Below are 26,117 nucleotides of genomic sequence, written 5' to 3' on the forward strand. Positions count from 1 at the left end.
TCCTGACCCTATTGTCACTATCGAGTCTGCTGCAATAGTGGTGGTAAGCTGATGAGCCATAATACTTTGATTTAGGTATCGGATGGCACTCTGTATTTTGGTTGATTGAATTAATATTTGCTTAAATCTGGTCAAATTTAAATCCCAATTTGGAACATCCCATTTAGTGCTATTCCAAATGATAGCCACATTCTTATCCACATCGGAAGTTAATATGAATGTGTCATTTTCCCAGTGTAATACTGAAATGTTATGAATACATCCCGAAAAAGGCACTGCCATTCCTGGTATCACTGGTTGATCAGTTACTACACATACCACTTGTGGTGCTATTTCGACCATATACCTATAGGTTATTGGCATAATAGTCCATTCACATTTGTTTACAGTATTTTGCAATAAACATGGTTCATATACAGCAGATTGTAATTTACAAACTTTTCCACTTAAAGTGTTATCACAAAAAGTTAAATCATGGGTACGATTATACATATCTATCACCTGTCCATAAAAGGTGGGGGTCCAAAAGTGTTGATTAGGAGCTGACCCAATTAGTAAAGGCATCACTATGTATTTACACATTATACTCTGTTTGGTTACATTGTAAATGGTAAAATATCCCTGACATAGGGTTTCCTCACACCTTATCCCCGAACTAGGTATTTGTAGCCAATGGCCTGCACGGATTACATCAGAAAAGACGGTCCTCCACACTTGTTCATTTGCTGTCAAAAGTTGTGTTTGAAAGACATTTTTCTGTTGTTGCTGCTGTAATGTTTGCAAAGAACATATAGTCCAATTGATTATGTGAGTAATATTAGTATCTACAAGGAAGGTTAGAGAATTACTAACATTAAAAAGATCTAACATATCGTTATCCACGCCAGCCGCTAGTGTCATTGGGTACCAAATAGTAGGCATCCAATTAGCTTGTATAGTTAAAGCATCATTAATTTTACTTCCAGCGTTATGCAGCCTATTTGCTAAAGATTCTATATCATAACTGTTTATTGTCCCGGTAATAGTTCCAAATCCTCCCAAAATAGTATCATACCAGGCTCTCCTATATCTACATCGACTAGAGGGAGGAAAGGTAATTTTAAATTGTACACGTGTTTGTTCCGCATGCTGACCCACCATTTCACATGTTGACGGTAATCATTTAACCTGCCCTGGATCAATTTTTACAGAATCTATATTTACAAAGATAATAAAATCTGACCATGTAGTACGATTCTTAATAAGAGATGCATTAGTACATACAAAATATTTGGGGTCTTCTAATGTCAGATGCAACACAGTTCCATTCCAGGTGCTACAATTTTGTATTGCCTGCCATTTCTGTTTCGTATTTAATTCTGGGAACACAGTCTTTAAGCAACATAGAATTGACACATGGGCAGTGACATTTACCACTACTTGACTCTGATATAGGGCATAAAAGATATACCCTCTTCTGTCATTGTGAGGGCCTTTCCATATGTCCACATTAGTTGTGATGTTAGCTATTGTACATCTCTGTCCTTTTTCACAACTAAACTTTTCCTGTTGTCGTCTGCTGGTAGCACTTCTCCATCCCCATTGAAATCGAGCATTGTCATCCAAAACCAGACGCCTAGCCGGAGTCCATCCTTCTACGTGACCCAAAGATACGATACCAAGGACTGTGAATACGCATAGGACGATTAGGGTTTCCTGTAAAATTAAACACAGTATTACTCCCGTAGGTAACATTTCTCCTGTGGGACATATTCCCATTTTTCTACACCGGGCCTCATTATCAATAGCGTACGGTCTTGTCCCACTGCTATCACCTCAGCGGGAGAGGGGGGGACCATTTCGGTTGCTAATCCATATTTTGGCCCCAACATTTACAGTATTTGTGGATCTAAACCCTTTTGCCCCCCTAACCGTCAATTCTGTAGGGGCTGTGGTTTCTCTCACCGGAGCTATATATATAGGAATTAGCAACAGTTGTGCAATTCTTTCTCCCTGTGCTATTATTACATCCTCCGCACCTAAGTTAATTAGTATTACCCTAACCTCCCCTTGATAGTCAGCATCAATTACCCCCTCCCAAGACAGTTATTCCTTTTGAGGCATAACTGGATCTGGTTGCCAATTGCCCATAATGTTCTTTCGGAATTTTTCTCTGTGTTCTCCACAGCTCTAGTGGTGGAATGTGGTACTGCGGGTCAGTGTAAATCCTGGAAGGAAAGCACATGGTCATTAACAAAAAGAACAAAGAAAAGAAACACATGAAACATTTTCCCCTCTGTTAAACATGACTAGTTCTTGTATCGCAGAGTCACTGTCTCTGTGTTGAATTGTTGAAAAGATTCCTGAAACACAAAACACACAGATTAAATAGACTTATTTCAGGGTCCTGTGGTACCAAATATGGCCACAGGAAAATTTAAACAGGCAGACACATTCTCTACATGGTAAAATTAGACTGTCTTTTTCCTAACATCAGGGAATTATTCTCAATCCATATTCTTTATTAGGTTCCTATCCTGAAGAGCTTACTTGTAAAAAGTAAGCAAAATTTCAATTCCGAATTCATCCACTTACATAAAAGTTTATTATAATTATTCTTTTCCGGTAACAAGGTTAACAAGCCTTTTGTTTCACATTTATTTTAAACTTCCCAATTTAATTTTAAAATCCATTTAAATTTAATTACTCCCTAATCATACATTTCGGGCAATGCACACTTTTAAACCATGCAGGGGCACAAAAATTCATATTCAAAACTAATTTGAACCATAAGATACAAAGGCAAGGAAACTTTTTTCCTTAACATATTTCACAAACCTTTCTCCCACATTCCAATTCCAATATAACAATTCAGTGTTAAAACCCATCTAGCTGTTCAAACTTCTTTTATCCATTCACTTATGGCAAAATCCACCTCATTTAATATCACATCCTGATTTCTTCTGACCCTGCATTACCTTTCTTTCAACATTCTGATAACCTTTTTAAAATATAAAGAAACAAGGGAAAAGTTCAGGCTACATTAACATATTTGGTTTTTTTTCTTGTTCTCGTACAGAACTTTCAGACAAACAGCTCCTAAACTACTAAAATACCTTAATTATTCTTAACAGCACAGATCTACACTGCAAAAACTCTTTTGAACTTAAATCAACATACGCAAACTTTCTTTGTTTCTTGAACATCAAAAACAACAAGAACTTTTCCCCACGGCTGATCGGAACTCCAAACAGCATACATTTCCCTGTGTATGCTCGTAAAGTTTTCATTCTAAAAATCTAAAAAATCCTCCTGCTGCTAACAAGGTAATTGCAAGTAACTACATTTGAAATCCCTCTGCTAGCTAATATTTACAACAGCATAAATCGATACCTGTGTTTGACAAATATCTCAGCAGTTCAGACAAAGAAAATCTCCATACTGTCTCTTTCCTCTTGTAATGGGCTGCATTCTTTTTATTACAGATGGCGGGTCTATTTCAGGGTCCGGACAGTGGGGTCCCCCGGGGCAATCATCCCAATCCCTTCTAATCCTCCCTTTCCTTTTTTTATACTTATTTTGTGCCACTTTTACAGCTGCTCTTTCTGCTACATCCTGATAATGTTCCAGTTTATCCTTTAATAATTTACTATTACATTCCAGCACCAGACACCGTCCCTCTAATTCTAACTTACTCTGTTCTACTCTCCCTTTCTCATTAAGTGCCGTCTGCAACCGCTTGTGCACCCCACGGTATGCAGAGGCCAACACCCAACTCCTTCGAGCCAGGGTAACTGCTTCACCTGTTTTCACAGGGATCGTTTCAAGTACTTGTACAAAATTCTTTGGTTCACATTCCCTTAACTCCTTATTCCATGATTCCACCAATCCATGATTGGCCATTTCTGCCGCTATTATTTCATACGGGTCCCCGGTCCAGCCAGGTATCCCAGCAGGTTCTTTTTTAGATTTCTCCTTACGCCGGAACATTGTTCGGTCTTATTTAGGGAGATCCTGCCGACTACGCCAATTAATGTACTGCTATTATTCTTAGGTTAATGCTATATCCACCTTTCCCTTCCCCTCACCAGCTCTCTGGCTGGGAAAATTAATAGCATACACAGAAGACTGAAAGCATAATATAGGTTTATTCATACAATTTTATAATAATGAAATCATGGAGTAAGGAATCAATAATTTGTTACCATATATTACATCATCACTCTGTTATCGGGGGACCAGTGAAACAGCAGAGGCAGCGCATTTATCTCATCTCAGCATCACACGGCTCGTCAGCAGTGGAGAAGTCCCGATTCCACTGAGTTCTGCCTGTCTTTTTATGCTCAAATTATGGTCAGAATCCGGTTTGTGTTCGCTCAAACATGAGCATGTCACAAACAAGTTAGGCACTTTTTTGCTCAAATTATTATGGTCAGAATCCGGTTTGTGTATTGTGCTCAAACATGAGCATATCACAAACCAGTTATGCACATCCCCCTTCTCTCGATTAAGTCATCCATATCCTGTTTTGACTAAATCTGGCTCGCCAGGTGCAAGTTATCTTTCTGAACTCTAGTTCCCCTTTTAAAAAAACAAGTTGTTATTTGGTATTAGGATCCCCTTTTAGTAGAAGATGGTTTCTTAAACAGCCATTGTTACTAAAAACAACTCTCAATTCTCCAGGTTTATCCCATCCGTATCACAGGTGGACATAATGGCTCTGGGGGATCCTTGATAAAGCAAATTGTTGCAAAACATGTCGGATCATGTAACCCAGTAGCATGATAAGCTAAGTATACAACTTATTTGAACATTTTTAAATAGAATAATCTCAAGGAAACTTCTAAAAAGAGCACAGTGGATAGAAAAGTTAAAAAGTTAAAAAAGTTTACTTAAATAATTGCAAAAAAAGAGTGTGATCCAATGAGGAATGAAAACACCAGTATTCCCACCGATACTTACACTACTAAGAGTGGAGGAGGTGTACCTGAGGCCACATTTGTTACATTTGAAATATATGAGAGTATGTTTAAAAATTTGTAATTCTACGGAGGGGAACGCTGGATATTTTGGATGCTTTTGGGAAAGCATTGGAGAGTTGTGTTAAATGATTCCCAACCATAAATGAAATAGATTTAAATAGTGCCATCTTTAGTGTGATATTAAATTAAGCCATCCTTTGCTCAAATATTAATAATTTAATTTTTTTCATATGTGTTTTCTACTGTTCCTTTCAGGTCTCAGCAGAATCACATAGCACTTAGGGAAAAAGATACAGCCCAAAAGTCCAGCACTGGAGGCCAGGATAGCAAATACTTCCACCGCTACCATATATTTGCCCTTAGTGCTCAGATATGTTGGGATGAAAGAGATCCAGACATTGCAAAACACCAGCATGCTGAAAGTGATGTACTTGGCCTCATTGAACCTGTCAGGTAGATTCCTTGCTAGGAAAGCTACGATGAAGCTGATGCCAGCCAAAAATCCCAGATAACCCAATACACAGTAAAATGCAACTATTGAACCTTCATTACATTCACTCAATATTGTTCCAATTTCTGATCCCATGTTAAGATATGGGAATGGGGGAGCAGTGCTCAACCAGACAAGACACACAGCAGTTTGAATAAGGGTACAGGAAAGGACTATAGAAACTGAGATCCTGGAACCCATCCACTTTCGGAGCTTGCTTCCAGGCTTGGTGGCATGAAAGGCCATGACTACAGTGATGGTCTTTGCCAATATGGAGGAGAGAGCGATGGAGAACATGATGCCAAAGGTAGTCTGTCGGAGAATACAAGTCAATTTGTCAGGATGACCAATGAATACCAAGGAGCAGAGGAAGCAGAGCATGAGGGAGATGAGGAGAATGTAACTGAGTTCCCGGTTGTTGGCTTTCACTATCGGGGTGTCTTTGTAATGAATGAAGAGCCCCAAAATAACAACATTAATGAGAAATAAGAAAAGACAGATGAAAGTCAACGTTAACCCCAAAGGTTCTTCATAAGATAGAAAAATTATCACTTTTGGGATGCAGGCATCTCTCTTCTGATTGGGCCATTGGTCCTCTGGGCATTTTGTACAGGTGTCCATATCTGAGAATGAAAAAATATTGCCCAATCTCATAAATAACGTCAGTTATATGACAGCAAATAAACACTTCTTTATTATAAGGCATGTTTCAGAATGACAGACTGCAGAAACATTAAACATGTAATAGAGAATCAGCTTATTGCTTATGCAATCATGTACAGTATCTCTCTAAGAGGTACTTGAAATGTATTGAAAAAAAGCACCCCAGTGCACAAATAAAAATCTCAAATCAGGAAATTATTCCTGCTAGGGGATTCCATCATTAGAGGCATTAACTTTGGAACAAAGTTGAAGGAGCCCAAAATTGTATTTATTTGAAGGATTTATATTCAACACAATCAGTAAGTTTCCAGGTATATTACAGTACTACATAAATAATTTAAGATGCGAAATAACAAAATTTTCAGGGGTAGCAAGTATAGGGTGGGATGAGATGTATAAGGATATAATCATGTTAGAGACAAGACAAGGTACAATTAGCTAAGTAATTTCAACTCTCAGGTTAAGGTTCTAGCTTTATAGCCTAACCCTTCAATTTCTGCTTAGTGATTTTCCATCACCAATTAATAGGTGGTATAGGCATCTTTAAACAGATCTGTTTTTACTGAGGTTCTAAGTGCCTTAAGGTTAGATATCAACTGAATTTGTTCTGAGAGCAGGTTCTACCTCTGGGGACTCTTAATGTAAAAAAAGAGTTCCTAGATCCTTCAAGGTGGATTTTTTTCAGTGGAGGGTATGTCAAGGAGGATAGTGGTTGAGTAGGTTGATGGATATGTAGTGTGGATGCCAGTAATGGAGATAACATACCCATTATGCTTTGACAACCAGAATCACGGCTTTACTGTATGTCAGATGCAATACTCTGTTGGCAGCCAGTTGAATACATCAATGTTGGTGTGATATGCTCATGCCTTGGGATATTATGAATCAACCCAGCTACAGTAATTTGTACAGATTGCAGAGTTGTTGGCTGTTTTGGGGAAACTCCCATTAGTAAAGCATTGCATTAGTCAAAGAGTAGTATGATGGTGCTTTGGACAACAAGTCTAAAATTCTCAACAGATAATACTCTCTTCAGGGGTTTGATAATTTTCAGTTCAAAAAGATTTTCTTCAGTACATGAGAGAGATGGTTTTTCATTTTAGAACAGGGTCAAGGATTACTCTGAGAAATTCTAAGTGTTTAGTCAATTGGATCTCAATATTTCTAGTGAAATGCCTTCCAGAATCCTCAACTACCAGGAGTGCCAAGAAAATACTATAATTCTGATGGTGTTATCCACCTAGGAACAAATTATGGGACCACTATCCCACTTACAGTGCAGAAAGCTTTTTGGGAGATGGAAGAGATGTTAAAACCTTTTGTTCTGTGTTCACAGAAGAAAATCCTGGAGAAAGACCACTATTGGTTGGCAAAGTTATACATGAGAATGAAGTGGATACTGCACTATTCATGGAAGGAAGTGTTTATGAACAACTTGAAATATTGAAGTTAAACAAAGACATGGAACCAGATGGGATCCATCCCAGGATATTAAAGGAACTTAGAGAGGTTCAAGTGAGTTTTCAAAGATTTGTTCAACAAATACTTGAAGTTGAGAGTGGGATTGGAGAAAAGTGAATGAAATCTCTCTTCACAAAAGTGGTCACAAAAATGATGCGGGAAACTACAAGTAAATAAACCTCACTTCAGTTACTGGAAAAATCATGGAAGTGTTGCTGAAGGAAAAATATAGTGAATTTCTAGAATATACTTCAAAAACCAAGGGATTTACCAATAAAAAATATAACTCAAATACAAAATAATTGTTAAATTTTTTTTCTTCGTTAAACCACCACCGGATAGTATGTTACACTTAAGGCTCGATCAATAAATACACTCAAAAATTAAATAAGGGGTTTCAGTACAGGCTCAATCATCCCCACGAGTAACCTAAAGCCCCGGGCAGGTATTCATAAGTGACTAGCACTTAGACAGAAGTCTAAATAAATCCTGCACCATACATCATAATCTCCTCAATTTTATGCACGTGAACCTTTATGAATAAATATAAAGTGCAAACGTGCATCCGGTGTGGGAACAAAGAAAATGTAAAGATGTTTCAAAAAAAAACCCAAAAACAATAATAATAAGGGAAACAAAATATCAATAACATCCCCACATCCATGTGCAGCGGAGTGGGGTTTACTGCATAACGATATCGTGTTTTTTGCCCCTAGACCAGAGAATTTACTGCTGTTTTCAATTCTCCCTCCTGACAAAGAAAATCGAAACAGGGCCTGTCGAGCGGAGATACAGTGTTCATATGAATTGTGCACAGGACACGGAGATTCCAGCTGCTCGAGCTAAGTTATTTATTTGATTATGAATGGAGATTTAATACTGACTTGAACTGCAATATATGAACTGATAAATCTAGCTAACCCAGCTGGACAAATCATTTATTTATTTATTTACTTATTTATTCACCAAATTGGAAACACATTATAGTATTTTAAGATGGACTTTAATATGAATTGCTGAAACAGTCCGTTGCATTTTCATATGATTTTTGGAATTTTTGAACGTATGTGGTTTTGAATGTGGGGATGTTATTGATATTTTGTTTCCCTAATTATCATTATTTTTGGGGGGTTTTTTTAAACACCTTTACATTTTCTTTGTTCCCACACTGGATGCACATTTGCACTTTATATTTATTCTTCAAGGTTAAGCCCATAAAATTGAGGATATTATGATGTACGGGGCAGGATTTATTTAGACTTCTGTCTAAGTGCTAGTCACTTATGAATACCTGCCCAGGGCTTTTGGTTATTCGTGGGGATTATTGAGCCCGTACTGAAACCCCTTATTTAATTTTTGAGTGTATTTATTGATCGAGCCTTAAGTGCAACTTACTATCCGGTGGTGGTTTAATGAAGAAAACAATTTACCAATTATTTTGTATTTGACTAGAATATACTTGACAGGTGAGGAGTAGTGGCTCATGGCCAGTAGGGGGTGATGTTTATGGGACGGTAATGGAATGGACATGATAGTGCAGTATTTTTGTGGAATTTTTCTACAAAAGTGCCTGTTTTTCGTATGATTCTGGGTAATTCTAGTTAGATACAAACATATGTGTTAGTTAAGGACACGCCCAATAGAAGCGTATGACAAACTGGTGAATAAAAATTTAAATATAAATGTAGCTAAAGCCAGAGAAACACACTACAGATTAATATAAGGGAAAGAATGGTGTTCTTTTTATGTACTTTGCTGTTGGGCCTGATCATGGAGGAAATCATAAGGGTTACATGGAATCCATCTTGGTTCTCTGTCTTTATCTATATCTTCTCAGTCTTGGAATCCATTTTGTGTTCCAAGTCTTTGTTCTCAGCAGCGTGTAGTTAATTAATACCACATGTGCTTTAGACGGGTAAAGGAAGATAACGTGTCCCAAACTAAGATATAACAGGAATTAAATATAATTTTGAATGAAAATTATGTATGGAAGGCTTGGCCAAGCAAGTATAAATGAAGCAAATGAAGTATTTGAGTGTATGACTGTGTATTGAACAAAAGAATGGGTTTTGAAAAAAACATATTATATATCTTTGCAACCTAAAGAAATCCTAAAGCAACATCTGGAAGTAATTAAGTCAGAGACTCCTGCTCTAACATAGGAAGGCTTGTGTGTGAGACTATCAGCTCAGGGGGAGGCCAGCCCCTCCTCCTCCTCCAGGCTAAGGCTATGTAATTTGAACCTGTCAATTTAGGGAGAGGTTTTTTTCCTCTAAGGCTGACAACCTTTCAGCACTGTATGTGGAGAAAACTTAGCTGACAAGCAAGCTGACCAATTTTCAGAACCCTGTTAATAATTGTAGATTCTCTTGAATATGTTATAATGTTAATTCAGAAATCAAAAGTAATTTTCTAAAACTTTGTCTAACTTTGAAACGTAGATGAATTTTCTTTGTCTAACTTTTAAGACCACCTCCTTTGTTAATTGTTATTGGTTGAGATACTGATGATGTCACAATAAGCCAAAAGTATATAATAGAGCGACTGGAGATATTGAGGTGAGCTCGTTATTAGAAGGCCAGCATTTGGCAACTATAACGATCTCCCATTAGCGCAACTGTTAATGCAAATTCTTTTGAATTTCATAATGGAAAAATAGAAACAATAATTCAATAAATCTTAATTATAATTTTTAAAATCTTGCGCTGGTGTCATTTTGCATGTTTTATTATTTTTCAAACCGTGAGCTTTCAAGAGGCGTCGATGTCCCTTGCTCAATTGGTGTCCCTGGGTGGGCTGAGATTTGGTGCTTCAAAGCTCATTGGTCATTCATAGAAACTCTAGTGAATAGAGATTTTGCATGGTTGTGAAACAAAAGTGAAAAAAGTCTTGTTATCATAGAATAATATTGACTTGCTTATGCGCATGGAGAAATGGCGGCAATCAGAAAAAGAAAAACCGTGAATATACGCCTGTTTTAACTATTAAGATGCATCTTTAAGATATAAGCAGGAGAGGAAAACCGGAGAAAAAAAACGGAACAGTAAGTAGTTGTAAATATGTAAATTAATTGTATAAATATGTGTGTAGAGGGGTGTGAAGTTAGTGGAAATTAAGTTATGTTAATGGAAAAAAAAAATTATGTTAATGAAAAAAATTTAGGAAAAAAAGTAAAACAGAACACAATGTAAAAGCCCAGTGGAATGGCACATGTGGCTTGTAGCTTTTTCAGCTGGTGGTCCACATTGCTTTTCCTCTGTGAAAATGAGAAAGGAAAAAACCCTTGCAGTACTGGCATCTTTCCATCTGGCTTTTGAACTGAGCAGTGCCGTCTGAAGTAAAGAAAAACTTGTTCTTCTCTGCTTTCTAAACTCTAGTTCTGTCTCTCTCTGTTTCTCTGAACTCACCCTATTTTTTTTTGGAAAGTAAAGTTCTCTGTGAAGCTAAAAGCTGCCGTTATAATCTGAATTTGTTTGAGTAAAAAGTTCCCCCGCTGTTCAGTCTTCTTTGTGTGAAAGAGACCCCCACCTTTTTCCTCCCTCAATGGCTTCCACAGAGCTATCACGTGAGCTGGAGGGCGGGGTTTTTGAACTTCTCCTTTGTTCTCTACGAGGTAGAGAGGGGAGGAAAGAGGGGAAGGGGAGAAATTCCACAGCATGGAGATTTCTTTGTCTGAAATTTTGGGACTTTTCAAACACAGGTATATATTAGCTAGCAGAAGAATTTAAAATATAATAGCTTGCAATTAAATTAAAAATGTGAGCATATCAGAGGGGCTTTAGCATAAAACTTTACTAGAATACACAGGGAAATGCATGTTTATTTGAGTTACGAGATTAGCCTGTTTGTTAATGAAAAGTTTGAATTTCTAATTTAGTTTAGCAAGGCACGAGAATGTAATTCAATTTGTTTTGATGTCGGGAAAACAAGAAGTTGAATATGTTGATTTAAGTTCAAAAGGGCTTTTGCAGTGTATTGGAAGTGCAGAGTTTATATAGCTAAATGATCTGTGGTGTTAAGAACAATGGAGGTACTTAGGAAGTTTCAGCCAAGGGCTCTGTACAAGATGCATCCTAGAAAAAAAAAGAGACGTTATGTAGCTTGAATTTTGTTCCTTTATTTTTAAAAGGGTTATAAGAGTGTTGAAAGAAAAGAAATGTAGGGTCAGAAGGAATTAGAATGTGATATTTAAATGAGGTTTGAATAGGAAAAGGAAGTTTGAACAGCTAGATGGGTTTTAACACTGAATTGTTATATTGGAATTGTATTGCAATATAGAAAGGAGCTGTTTCAAAGCAGGCAATTGAATGCAAGGCATGTTAGAGAAAGGTTTGTGAAATATGTGAAGGAAGAGTGATGGAATATTTGTAGTAGTGAAAGAATACGTTTGTGCAGAGAGAAAGATTTATTCTAACAATAGATGCCATGCTTAAAAGAAATATTGTTTTTGTGACCGTGTGCATAAAGAAAAAAGTTTTCCCTGCCTTTGTATTTTTATCTCAGGGTTCAAATTAGTCCTGAATATGTATTTTTGTTCCCCTGCATGATTTATAAGGTATTTTTAGGAAGTGATCAATATTAATATATTTTAAAATTAAATTGGGAAGTTCAAAAATAAAAAGATTAAGAAAGATAGAGGTTAATTACCTATATTTGTCTGAAAATTGAAATATATGTGGAACAAAGGGTTTACTAACCTTGATAACGGTAATGAACAACTATAATAACCTTTTATGTAAATGGATGAATTCGGAATTGAATATTTGCTTAATTTTTACTAGTAAGCTCTTCAGGATAGGAACATAATAAAGAATATGGATTGAGAATAATTCCCTGGTGTTAGGAAAAAGAAGAAAGTCTAATTTTACCATGTAGAGAATGGGTCTACATGTTTAAATTTTCCTGCACCCATATTTGGTATCACAGGACCCTGAAAAAAGTTATTGAAACTATGCTTTGTCTTCTAGCAAATACAGAATACAAGTCTCGACAGAATACCGATTAGTCCTGGTTGCAGAGGAGAAAACGTTCCATGTGTTTCTTTGTTCTCTTGTTAATGACCATGTGCTTCCCTTGCAGGACCTACACTGACCAGCAGTACCACATTCCACCACTAGAGCTGTGGAGAACACAGAGAAAATTCAGAAGCTGAATTTTCGGTGGGAATTTCAGTGTTCCTTTGTCTTTGTTCAACTAATTAGATGTGCTTACTTTTCAGTTGTAACAGTACGGGTGTGTTTTTCCCTTGGGCAAAAGAAAAAAAGAAAGAAAAAGCAGTTCCATATTTGCAGAACAGACGAGCTTGAATTCTGAAAAGCTGCAGCATGAACTTTTAAAGCCAGTATTTCAATTTCACTGAAATTAATTTAGAGACTCTGACCGTACAAGTTGCTAAAATATTTGCAAATACATTTTTGGACTCCTAAAAATTTGAAAGAAAAAAAAAAAGACTTTATCTTAAACCACTTTATTTTAAATCACTCCATTTGAATTAGGCTTCTGAACTTTAATTATGCTTTTGCATAATTCAATAGGCTTATTATGATATTGTGTTAACTGTATTTTCTTTATCATTGTCCTCATGCATCGTTCTCAGAAAATATTTTGTTTATCTGTACTTTAAATTTTATTTCATATGACTGTATTCTTTGTACAGTGACAGCTTCTAAGCTGTCACACAGTGCCACAGTGTCTCTTAATTGGGTGTAACTGCTGATATCATCAGTCTTTTAATGATTTTAATTTAAATTTGAGAAATGAGTTATGCAACACACACAGAAAAAGAAAAATTATATCTGGTATGCATTTACTGAGTGCATTATCTACACATGGGTTACATTTTCATATTAAGCATTATTTTACACTTTATTGATTTAATTCCAGGTACTATAAAAAATAACACATTTGAGCATAGGGACCAATTAAGTTAGGTAATACTGAGATTCTCTTTATTTTAAGGAAATCTAGGGATTTAGATATGTTTAATATATATCTAGGATTCTATTTTTCTTTAGCTATACTTTCTTTACATTTTCTGACCTTTTAACTTCAAAAGTACTGGAGTTTCATGAATACCTCTATGAATAAAAGAACAGACGCTAGTTTAGTCTCTGCTCTGGGACTATTATTGCACCTAGAACAGACACTGTCTGTATACCTACCACGGGAATGGTAAGTTTCCTGTATGGTATAGCTTAGGCAGCAACTTACATAAATGTACACTTGAATGGGTTTTATCTAGGATAGCGGATGGGATGTGCTTGCATTCTCACTAGAGAATTCAAGTAAGTTTTGGGTAAGATCTTCTAGGCACCTGCCTTTGAAGGCCTAGGTAGTACATTTTTCTGGCTTTTGCTATCTGATTGGCATTAAAAGAATGTACTTGCACAGACACACACTGATCCATAAGAAGAACCGTACCCAGAGTAATTCCCCCAGCCACAGATAAGATCACTAGCTCAGTTATGAATATTACTTCATAAATTTAGTAATATTCAAGAGGGGATTGAGGAGTAGTGGCTCGTGGCCAGTAGGGGCTGATGTTTATAAGACGGTAATGGAATAGACATGATAGTGCAGTATTTTTGTGGAGTTTTTCTACAAAAGTGCCTGCTTTTCATATGATTCTGGGTAATTCTAGTTAGATACAAACATATGTGTTAGTTAAGGACATGCCCAATAGAAGCGTATGACAAACTGGTGAATAAAAATTTAAATATAAATGTAGCTAAAGCCAGAAAAACACAATACAGATTAATATAAGGAAAGAATGGGTTTTTATGTACTTTGCTGTTGGGCAGATCATGGAGGAAATCATAAGGGTTACATGGAGTCCATCTTGGTTCTCTGTCTTTATCTATATCTTCTCAGTCTTGGAATCCATTTTGTGTTCCAAGTCTTTGTTCTCAGCAGCGTGGTGTTAATTAATACCACATGTGCTTTAGACGGGTAAAGGAAGATAACGTGTCCCAAACTAAGATATAACAGGAATTAAATATAGTTTTGAATAAAAATTATGTATGGAAGGCTTGGCCAAGCAAGTATAAATAAAGCAAATGAAATATGTGAGTGTATGACTGTGTATTGAACAAAAGAATGGGTTTTGAAAAAACATATTATATATCTTTGCAACCTAAAGAAATCCTAAAGCAACATCTGGAAGTAATTAAGTCAGAGACTCCTGCTCTAACATAGGAAGGCTTGTGTGTGAGACTGTCAGCTCAGGAGGAGGCCAGACCCTCCTCCTCCTCCAGGCTACGGCTATTAATTTGAACCTGTCAATTTAGGGAGAGTTTTTTTCCTCTAAGGCTTACAACTTTTCAGCACTGTGTGTGGATGAAACTTAGCTGACAAGCATGCTGACCAATTTTCAGCACCCTGTTAATAATTGTAGATTCTCTTGAATATGTTATAATGTTATAATGTTAATTCAGAAATCAAAAGTAATTTTCTAAAACTTTGTCTAACTTTGAAACGTAAAGGAATTTTCTTTGTCTAACTTTTAAGACTACCTCCTTTGTTAATTGTTATTGGTTGAGATACTGATGATGTCACAATAAGCCAAAAGTATATAATAGAGCGACTGGAGATATTGAGGTGAGCTCGTTATTAGAAGGCCAGCATTTGGCAACTATAACGATCTCCCATTAGCGCAACTGTTAATGCAAATTCTTTTGAATTTCATAATGGAAAAATAGAAACAATAATTCAATAAATCTTAATTATAATTTTTAAAATCTTGCGCTGGTGTCATTTTGCATGTTTTATTATTTTTCAAACCGTGAGCTTTCAAGAGGCGTCGATGTCCCTTGCTCACAGGCTAAAGCTAGGATCCAAAGTGGTGAATTAGATTAGAAACTGGTTCATACATAGATGCCAGAGGATGGTGGTATATTGGCATTCATGTGGAGGAAGGAAAGGATCGGTACTGGGGCTGATTCTATTCAATATGTTAATGAGCACCTTTATGAAAGGGTTAGAAGGTAAGGTTTGCCTTTTTGCAGATGATACCAACATTTGTAACAGAGTGGACACCTCAGAGGGAGTGTAAAACATGAAAAAAAGACCTGTAAAAGTTAGAAGAATGGTTTAATATTTGGTAATTAAAATTCAATGCAAAGAAGTGTTGAGTGATACATTTGGGGAATAGAAATTTGAGGTGGTGTATGTGCTAAGAATAAAAAGGCTGATATGCTCATATGTGGAGAGGGACCATAGAGTGATAAAAACATAGTGCATAGTAGATGACGGCAGATAAAGACCCGAATGGTCCATCCAGTCTGCCCAACCTGATTCAATTTAATTTTTTTTTATTTTTTCTTCTTAGCTATTTCTGGGCAAGAATCCAAAGCTTTACCCGGTACTGTGCTTGGGTTCCAACTGCCGAAATCTCTGTTAAGACTTAATCCAGCCCATCTACACCCTCCAGCCATTGAAGCCCTCCCCAGCCCATTCTCCACCAAACGGCCATATACAGACACAGACCGTGCAAGTCTGCCCAGTACTGGCCTTAGTTCAATATTTAATCTTATTTTCTGATTCTAGACCCTTTGTGTTCAACCCACGCTTCTTTGAACTCAGTCACAGTTTTACTCTCCACCACCTCTCTCGGGAGCGCATTTCAGGCATCCACCACCCTCTTCGTAAAGTAGAATTTCCTAACATTGTTCTTGAATCTACCACCCCTCAACCTCAAATTATGTCCTCTGGTTTTACCATTTTCCTTTCTCTGAAAAAGTTCTACGTTAATACCCTTCAAGTATTTGAACATCTGAATCATATCTCCCCTGTCTCTCCTTTCCTCTAGGGTATACATATTCAGGACTTCCAGTCTCTCCTAATACGTCTTCTGGCGCAAGCCTCCTATCATTTTCGTCTCCCTCCTTTGGATCACCTCAAGTCTTCTTACGTCCTTCACCAGATATGGTCTCCAAAATTGAACGCAATACTCCAAGTGGGGTCTTATCAATGACCTGTACAGGGGCATCAACACCTTCTTCTTTCTACTGACTACCCCTCTCTTTATACAGCCCAGCATCCTTCTGGCAGCAGCCACTGCCTTGTCACACTGTTTTTTTCACCTTTAGATCGTCGGACACTATCACCCCAAGGTCCCTCTCCCCGTCCGTGCATATCAGCTTCTCTCCTCCTAGAATATACAGTTCCTTCCTATTATTAAACCCCAAATGCATTACTCTGCATTTCTTTGCATTGAATTTTAGTTGCCAGGCATTAGACCATTCCTCTAACTTTTGCAGATCCTTTTTCATATTTTCCACTCCCTCTTCGGTGTCTACTCTGTTACAAATCTTGGTATCATCTGCAAAAAGGCACACTTTTCCTTCTATCCCTTCAGCAATGTCACTCACAAACATATTGAACAGGATTGGCCCCAGCACTGATCCCTGAGGGACTCCACTACTCACCTTTCCTTCCTTCGAACGACTTCCATTAACCACCACCCTCTGGCATCTGTCCGACAGCCAGTTTCTGACCCAGTTCACCATTTTGGGTCCTAACTTCAGCCCTTCAAGTTTGTTCAACAGCCTCCTATGAGGAACTGTATCAAAGGCTTTGCTGAAATCCAAGTAAATTACATCTAGCATATGTCCTCAATCCAGCTCTCTGGTCACACAATCAAAAAATTTCAATCAGGTTCGTTTGGCACGATTTACCTTTTGTAAAGCCATGTTGCCTCGGATCCTGTAACCCATTAGATTCAAGGAAGTACACAATCCTTTTTTTAACAAAACTTCCATTATTTTTCCAACAACTGAAGTGAGGCTCACAGGCCTGTAGTTTCCTGCTTCATCCCTGTGACCACTTTTATGAATAGGGACCACATCCACTCTTTTCCAATCCCCAGGAATCACTCCCGTCTCCAGAGATTTGTTGAACAAGTCTTTAATAGGACTCGCCAGAACCTCTCTGAGCTCCCTTAGTATCCTGGGATGGATCCCATCTGGTCCCATCGCTTTGTCCACCTTCAGTTTTTCAAGTTGCTCATAAACACCCTCCTCTGTGTACCGCGCAGAATTTACTCCATTTTCTCGTGTAACTTTGCTAGACAATCTCGGTCCTTCCCAAGGATTTTCTTCTATGAACACAGAATAGAAGTATTTGGTTAGCACATTCGCTTTCTCCTCATCACTTTCCACATATTGGTTCCCAGCATCTTTTAGCCTAGCAATTCCTTTTTTCATCTTCCTGCTTTCACTAATATATCAGAAAAAAATTTTTGTCTCCCTTTTTTACATTTTTAGCTATATGTTCTTCCGCCTGTGCTTTCGCCAGACGTATCTCTCTCTTGGCTTCTTTCAGTTTCACCCTGTAGTCCTTTTCTGCTCTCCTCTTCTTGTTTTTTTTTATATTTCACGAACGCCAACTCTTTCGCCTTTATTTTCTCAGTCACTAGGTTGGAGAACCATATCGGCTTCCTTTTTCTCTTGTTTTTATTGATTTTCTTCACATAAAGGTCCTTAGCCATTTTTATCACTCCTTTCAGCTTAGACCACTGTCTTTCCACTTCTCTTATGTCCTCCCATCCTAACTGCTCTTTCTTCAGGTACTCTCCCATAGCATTAAAGTCCGTACGTTTGAAATCTAGGACTTTAAGTATCGTGCGGCCGCTCTCCACTTTTGCCGTTATATCAAACCAAACCGTTTGATGATCGCTACTTCCCAGGTGAGCACCCACTCGAACATTAGAGATACTCTCTTCATTTGTGAGGACCAGATCCAATATTGCTTTTTCCCTTGAGGGTTCCGTCACCATTTGTCTGAGCAGAGCATCTTGAAAGGCATCCACAATCTCCCTACTTCTTTCCGATTCTGCAGACGAAACATTCCAGTCTGCATCCGGCAGGTTGAAATCTCCCAACAGCAGAACCTCCTCTTTCCTTCCAAACTTTTGGATATCCACAATCAGATCCTTATCAATTTGCTGCGATTGAGTCGGAGGTCTGTAGACTACACCCACATAGATAGAAGTTCCATCTTCTCTTTTCAGAGCAATCCATATCGCTTCTTCCTCTCCCCAGGTCTCTTGCATTTCGGTCGCTTGGATATTGATCTTTACATAGAGAGCTACTCCTCCACCTTTTTGACCATCTCTGTCCTTCCTAAAAAGATTATATCCCGGTATGTTTGCATCCCATCCATGTGATTCACTGAACCATGTCTCTGTGATAGCAACAATATCTAGATCTGCCTCTAACATCAGGGCTTGCAGATCATGAACTTTGTTGCTTAGACTGCGAGCATTTGTGATCATCTTTTTCCAGCTATTTCTCAGCGATAATCTCCTTTTTCGTATGGATTTCTGTTTCGTTTCACTTTCCGTTGCAATACTAAGAAATGAGTTGCTTATATTGCTTATGTTACAATCTTTACTAATATCACATCTTTTCTTTTGCCGGGGGTGGTCTCTATAATTGTCCTTCGTACATACACCACACCCACCTTCTAGTTTAAATGCCTAGAAAAATATTGTCTAAATTTCTCTGCAAGTTTTCTTTTTCCTGCTGTAGTAATATGTAGCCCATCAGTGCAATATAGCTTCTTGTCCTTCCATGTATTTCCCCATCCTCCTATGTACCTGAAGCCTTCTTGATGACACCAGGCTTTGAGCCATCTATTAAAGTCCTCTGTGTTTTTCACTCTTTGCTCCCCCTTTCCATATGCAGGCAGTATTTCAGAAAAAGCTAAAGTGTTTACAAAAGGTTTCACGCCCTCACCAAGCTCCCGAAAAGCTTTCTGTGCTGCAAGTGTGGAGTTATTGGCCAGGTCATTTGTTCCCAGATGGATGACAACATCAGTGTTAAAATCCTTAGTTTCTTCCTTAATTATAGTCTGTATTTGCCTGGAACTCCTGGTATCTGAGGATCCTGGAAGACATTTCACTATTTTGGTCTCCTCGCCTTATGTTCCAAGGTTAATGCCTCTGATGATAGAATCCCTCAACAGTAATAGTTTTCTGTTTTTGGCCTTTTTATTTGTGCTTAGGGTGTGCTTGCTCTCTTGAGTTACCTTCATTGGTTCCAGTCCCTCCTCCCTTCTGTTTTCTTGAGCTTCGCAGTGCACTAGTTGAGCGAAGGAATTCTGTAGAGGTAATATTAGTGAAGGTGGATGTTTCTGTGTTACATGTCGCAGTCTTCCTGAGCCTACTGTGACTCATTTATTCCTGGGCTGTTTTATTCTATGCGGTAGAGGTGGTAAGTTGGTATGATTTTGTGGAGTGATGAAAGCTGCTTTAATTGTATTCAATTCCTGTTTAAGTTTGCTGAGCTCCTCCTTAATACTAGCAAGTTGAAGACAGATGGGGCAAGCCTTAAGCCTCCAAATAGTATGTCTTGGAATTAAAGCGCCACAGTGATTGCATAGAATAAAGGTCATCTTGATTGGTTGTGAAGTGATTTCATTTGAGTAGTCCTGATTATATGGGTCTCTATATATGGTGGGACTATAAGTCTTACCCTTATTCCTATGAAGAGGAAGAGGAACTAAGATTTAACAGAGGAAAGAGAAGGGTTTATTTTTTTTGTGAGCAGATATAATGCTGAAAACCCATGAAAAGAGCAGAATATGAAATGTTGAGCAACTTATCTTATTGAAGTTCACAGACAGCCTTGTTCACAGCAATGTCCCAAAGATAATGCAATTAACCTTAGAAGTAAAAACAGAGCCCTTCCCTTCTCCACCTAATTAGACACAATGGCTAAAAACTAGTGAGTCAGAAATATAGGCTTTATACCACCTAAAACACAGTATTTTAAACAGAAATGCAGTGGCTACCCTATAACAAATCAGTGGCTACCCTAAAACACAGGATTTATAACAGGATTTCCCCTACTTTAGTCACCCTGAGCCACAAAGTCTTACCCTTATTCCTATGAAGAGGAAGAGGAAATAAGATTTAACAGAGGAAAGAGAAGGATTTATTTTTTTGTGCTTTTTTGTTTTTTTTAAAGTAAGAAACAGGTAGGAGAAGAGAAATTAAGCAGATATAATGCTGAAAACCAGTGAAAGGAGCAGAATATGAAATGTTGAGCAACTTATCTTATTGAAGTTCACAGACAGCCTTGTTCACAGCAATGTCCCAAAGATAATGCAATAGTGTTTAAGGATCTGAAGGTGACAAAATGGTGTGACAAGGCAGTGGCTGTAGCCAGAAGGATGCTAGGCTGTATAGAGACAGGGGTATAACAAGCAGAAGAAAAGAGGTGTTCATGCCCCTGTTCATTTTTGGAGGCCGTATCTGGCTAAGGATATAAGACAACTTAAAGCAGTCTGGAGGAAGGTAAAAAAGTCATATGAGAAGAAACTGGAAGATCTGAATATGTATACTATAAAGGAGAGGAAAGACAGGGAAGATATGATAAATGGTTTAAATATGTTCTTGAAAGTTATTAATATAGAACCAAATGTTTTCTAGAGAATGGTGGTAGACTTACAGTAGGTGTAAAGTTAGGAAATTATTTTTCATGGAGAGGGTAGTTGATGAATGGAATGCCCTCCAGAGAGAGGTAGTAGAGAAGAAAACATTGGCAAAATTCAAAAAAGCATGGGATGAACACAGAGGCTCTCTGTTTTTTAAAATGAATGTATAAATTGAAGAACTAAGGTAAGTACTGGGCAGATTTGCACAGCCAATTTGGTTGAAGATAGGTTGGGGAGGGCTTCATCAGGAACTCCAATAATTTGGAAAATGAGGACAGTGCTAGCAGACGTTTAAGATCTATATCCTGATAACTGAAAGCTGGCTTAAAGATAATGATGCAGTCACATTAGTCATGACATGCCTCTCAGGCTATCAAGCATTAGCATGCTCTCATACATACAAAAAAGGATGAGGAGTAGCAGTCATTTTAAAATCAAACTTCATACCAAGAATGATAGACCTTATCACACTAAATTGCATTGAATGCCTCACCTTCTCCACTGGTCATACCGGAAGCCACACTTTTACCCTGATCTACAGAGCCCCAAGCTTCCCCATGAATGCTCTAGATGTCCTCATAACAGTCGTAAGAACATAAGAATAGCCTTACTGGGTCTGTTCAATGGTCCAGCAAGCCCAGTAGTCCGTTCTCACTGTGGCCAATCCTGGACCCTAGTACCTGGCCTAAACGCAAGGAATAGCATTCCATGCCACCAATCCAAGGCAAGCAGTAGCAATAGATTCCCCCATGTCTTTCTCAATAACAGTCATCACCAAGCTAGTTATCTCCCACCAATGAATCACCATCCTTGATGACTTCGACTTTACAAACTATCACAACCTTACAAACTATCCCAAGACAACCAGGACACCAGCAAATTTCATAACAACAAGACCATACTATCAGAACTCCAGGCCTTTGTTGACAGACAGAGTACCCTCTCCCCTTACCAAGTTGGGTTCAGAAAATTCCATAGCACAGAAACAGTCCTAGCGGACATTATTGATGACTGATGGAACATACTAGACAAAGGAAATGATGGGCTACTGATCTTACTAGACCTCAGTACCATCGATCACTCCACCTCGATACCATCAATCACCCCTGCCTCCTCACCAGACTTGCAAATATTGGAATCAACAATTGAGCACTCCTATGGTTCTCATCATTCCTGAACCATAGGACCCAAAGTGTACTACTAACATATACTCTATCATAACCTAAACCAATAAAATATGGAGTACCACAGAATGCCCTCCTTTCCCCTCTGCTATTCAACCTCTAAGAACATAAGAACATAAGCAGTGCCTCCGCCGGGTCAGACCATAGGTCCATCCCGCCCGGCAGTCCGCTCGCGCGGCGGCCCAAACAGGTCACGACCTGTCTGCATCACCAGAAGGGGCTCACTTGCCACCTTGTTTTCTCATTTAAGTCCTATCTTCCCATCGTAGTCCTAACCCTCCGGTCTTGCACATGCACGACCTATTGGGTTACTATACTTATTACCTGGTTAGCTTTCTATACCTGTGTTACATCCCAGCATCTCTCTCAGTATCCCACGATCCCTTTATCCCTCAGGAATCCGTCCAATCCCTGTTTGAATCCCTGTACCGTACTCTGCCTGATCACTTCTTCCGGTAGCGCATTCCATGTGTCCACGACCCTTTGGGTGAAAAAAAACTTCCTTGCATTTGTTTTGAACCTATCTCCCTTCAGTTTCTCTGAATGCCCCCTCGTACTTGTTGTCCCCTTCAGTCTGAAGAATCTGTCCCTATCCACCCTCTCTATGCCCCTCATGATCTTGAAGGTCTCTATCATATCTCCCCTGAGTCTCCTTTTTTCCAGAGAGAAGAGCCCCAGCCTATCTAATCTCTCGGTGTATGGGCAGTGTTCCAGCCCCTTTACCAGTTTCGTTGCTCTCCTTTGGACTCTCTCAAGTACCGCCATGTCCTTCTTGAGGTGCGGCGACCAATACTGAACGCAGTATTCCAGATGTGGACGCACCATCGCTCGATACAATGGCATGATGACTTCCCGCGTCCTGGTTGTTATGCCCCTCTTTATGATGCCCAGCATCCTGTTGGCTTTTTTCGAGGCTGCTGCGCACTGTGCAGATGGCTTCAGTGATGCATCCACCAGCACACCCAAGTCTCTCTCAAGTCTGCTGTCTCCCAACAATGCCCCCCCCAATTTGTAGTTGAACAACGGGTTCTTTTTCCCTATATGCATGACCTTGCATTTTTCCACATTAAAGCGCATTTGCCATTTGTTTGCCCAGTCTTCCAGCTTGTCCAGGTCCCTTTGCAGGTCCTCACACTCCTCCCTGGACCTAACTCTACCGCACAGTTTGGTATCGTCTGCAAATTTTATAACCTCGCACTTTGCCTCCTTTTCCAGGTCATTGATAAATATGTTGAAGAGTAACGGCCCCAGCACCGATCCCTGTGGCACACCGCTCGTGACTCCCTGCCAGTCAGAATATTGGCCCTTCACTCCGACCCTTTGCAGTCTACCCGACAACCAGTGCTTGATCCATCTGTGCACATCCCCTCCCACCCCGTGGTTCCACAGCTTCCTAAGCAGCCTTTCGTGTGGCACCTTGTCGAAAGCCTTTTGAAAATCGAGGTAAATGATGTCTATAGGTTCCCCATTGTCCACCCGACTGCTTATTCCCTCGAAGAAGTACAGAAGGTTCGTTAAGCACGACCTTCCCTTACAAAATCCATGCTGGCTTGTTCTCAGTAGGCCATTTCTCTCGATGTGCTCGCAAATACTGTCCTTGATCATAGCTTCCACCATCTTCCCTGTAATTGAAGTCAGGCTCACCGGCCTGTAGTTCCCGGGGTCACCCCTCGATCCCTTCTTGAAGATAGGTGTGACATTCGCCAATTTCCAGTCCTCTGGTACCTCTCCAGTTTTCAAGGATAGGTTGCAAACATGCTGGATTGTGCCCGCTATTTCTTGTCTTAGTTCCTTCAGAACCCTTGGGTGGATCCCGTCCGGGCCCGGCGATTTGCCGCATTTTAACCTGTCTATCTGTTTGAGGACATCCTCCTTACTTACCTCTATGTGTTCCAATTTTTCAGCCTGTTCCCCGCTCATGAGTTCCTCTGAGTCCGGTATATTAGATGTGTCTTCTCTCGTGAAAACCGACGAGAAGAATGTGTTCAACCTCTCAGCTACCTGTTTATCCTCCTTAATCACTCCCTTCCTATCCCCATCATCCAACGGCCCCACCTCCTCTCTTGCTGGTCGCTTCCCCTTTACGTAACTGAAGAATGCCTTGAAGTTTTTCGCCTCCCTGGCCAGCCCCTCTTCATATTTCCCTTTTGCTTTTCTAACCTCTCGGTGGCATTCCTTTTGGCATTTCCTGTGCGCCTGGTGATTTTCCTCCGTTGGGTCCTTTTTCCATCGCCGTAAGGATACTTTTTTGTCATTTATTGCCCTCTTTAGTTCTGTTGAGATCCAAACCGGGTCCTTTGACCGCTTGTTCTTACCGCCTTTTCTGAAACTGGGGACGTACTTTCTTTGTGCTTCCTGCAGGGTGTCCCTGAATAGGGTCCAGGCGCTTCCTACAGTCTCCATCCTAAGGATGTTTCTGAGCTTCCTCCCCACCATTTCCCTCATAGCAACATAGTTCCCTTTCCTGAAATTGAGCGCAGTCGTTGCGGTCCTCCTTCCTGTGGGTGTCCCCCTTTCTAATGTGAATCTGATCGTGTTGTGGTCACTGTTGCCTAGTGGTCCTCCCACTTCTACCCCTCTTGCAGGCCCCCCTAATCCGTTTAGGATGAGGTCAAGAGTAGCACTCCCTCGCGTCGGTTCCCTGACTAGTTGCTCCATGAAGCAGTCCCTCACAGCTTCTACAAATCCTGTTTCCCTAGTGCAGTTGGAGTGACCCATACTCCAGTCAATCCCCGGGTAGTTGAAGTCCCCCATCACTGTTACACTTCCAGTCCTGCATTCTTGTCTCAGTTCAGCTTCCAAGTCGTGTCCGACTCCTTCCGGCGTACCAGGTGGGCGATAGTATAGCCCTAGTTTTATGACTGCACCCTTGTTTCCCGGCAATTTGACCCATAGCGATTCCAGCCCCTCTGCCTTTTTTGCCATATCCATCCCGACCGAGTAGATAGAGTCCTTTATATATATTGCTATGCCTCCCCCCTTCTTGTGTGTCCTGTCCCTCCTGTAGTGCTTGTACCCCGGCAGTGCCACATCCCATTGATTCTCCTCTGTCCACCATGTTTCTGTAATTCCAATTATATCCAGGTCTTCCCCCTTGGCCACGACCTCTAGTTCACCCATCTTGGCCATGAGGCTTCTTGCATTTGCGTACAAGCACCGCAGGTCCCGTCGTTTTTCCTCCACCTCTGTATTTACCTGGGCCGCCTCCCCTTGAACTTCGGTCAGTTCTCCTGTTCCCTGTGCTTCTGCTTTGCTCTCAGCCTTTACCCTCGTAGCTTTGCCCTCAGCCTTTACCCTCGTAGCTTTCGGTTTCCCCACATTCCCTCCACCCCACTTCCCCGCTTTTCCTCTGAGTTTTCTAGCCCTATCGGCCCCCTCCTGGGCTATCATCCCTTGAGCCTCCGTCTGATCCCCTTCGCCTTGTGGCACCCCTATATTGCCCTCAGCTTCAGCCCTCGTGCCACCCAGTCCCCTTGTGTCTCCATGCCCCTTAGTCTCCTCCCAGCAAGCTCCCTTTACCTGATGTTTCCCTCGCTGTCTGATCATAAGATCCGCCGGTCTCTTTACTTCCTCCTTGCAGTCAGCCCGTTCAGCATCTGTTCTGGATACTGTTGTCCGAAGCGTCAACCTCAGATCAGCTGTCGGCTTTCCCCCTCTCCTCAGTTTAAAGCCCTCTCGATCTCCTTCCTCACATTGGCTGCCAGTAGCCTAGTTCCTGCTGTGCTCAGGTGCAGGTCGTCCCGCCGGTAGAGCTTACTCTTTCCCCAGAACGACGTCCAGTTCCTCACAAAGTGAAAGCCCTCCTCCTGGCACCATCTCCTCAACCATGCATTCACAGCCTGGAGGTCTGCCTGCCTCTTTGCATCTGCTCTCGGTACAGGCAGGATCTCTGAGAATGCTATCCTCCGGGTACTCCGCTTC

At 39.9% G+C, this 26,117-nt stretch overlaps 1 protein-coding gene across 1 annotated transcript in view; it reads right to left on the reverse strand.

The window, feature by feature from the left end:
- Positions 1–5,187: 5,187 nt before the first annotated feature.
- Positions 5,188–26,117, reverse strand: part of LOC117346291 (vomeronasal type-2 receptor 26-like) — a 60,049-nt gene continuing 39,119 nt past the window's right edge. Inside the window, exon 5 of the mRNA XM_033915690.1 lies at positions 5,188–6,074. Coding sequence (XP_033771581.1) covers positions 5,188–6,074 — 887 coding nt within the window. The remainder of the gene's footprint in view (positions 6,075–26,117) is intronic.

This window comes from Geotrypetes seraphini, chromosome 12 (assembly GCF_902459505.1).
Source record: "Geotrypetes seraphini chromosome 12, aGeoSer1.1, whole genome shotgun sequence".
Lineage (NCBI taxonomy): Eukaryota > Metazoa > Chordata > Amphibia > Gymnophiona > Dermophiidae > Geotrypetes > Geotrypetes seraphini.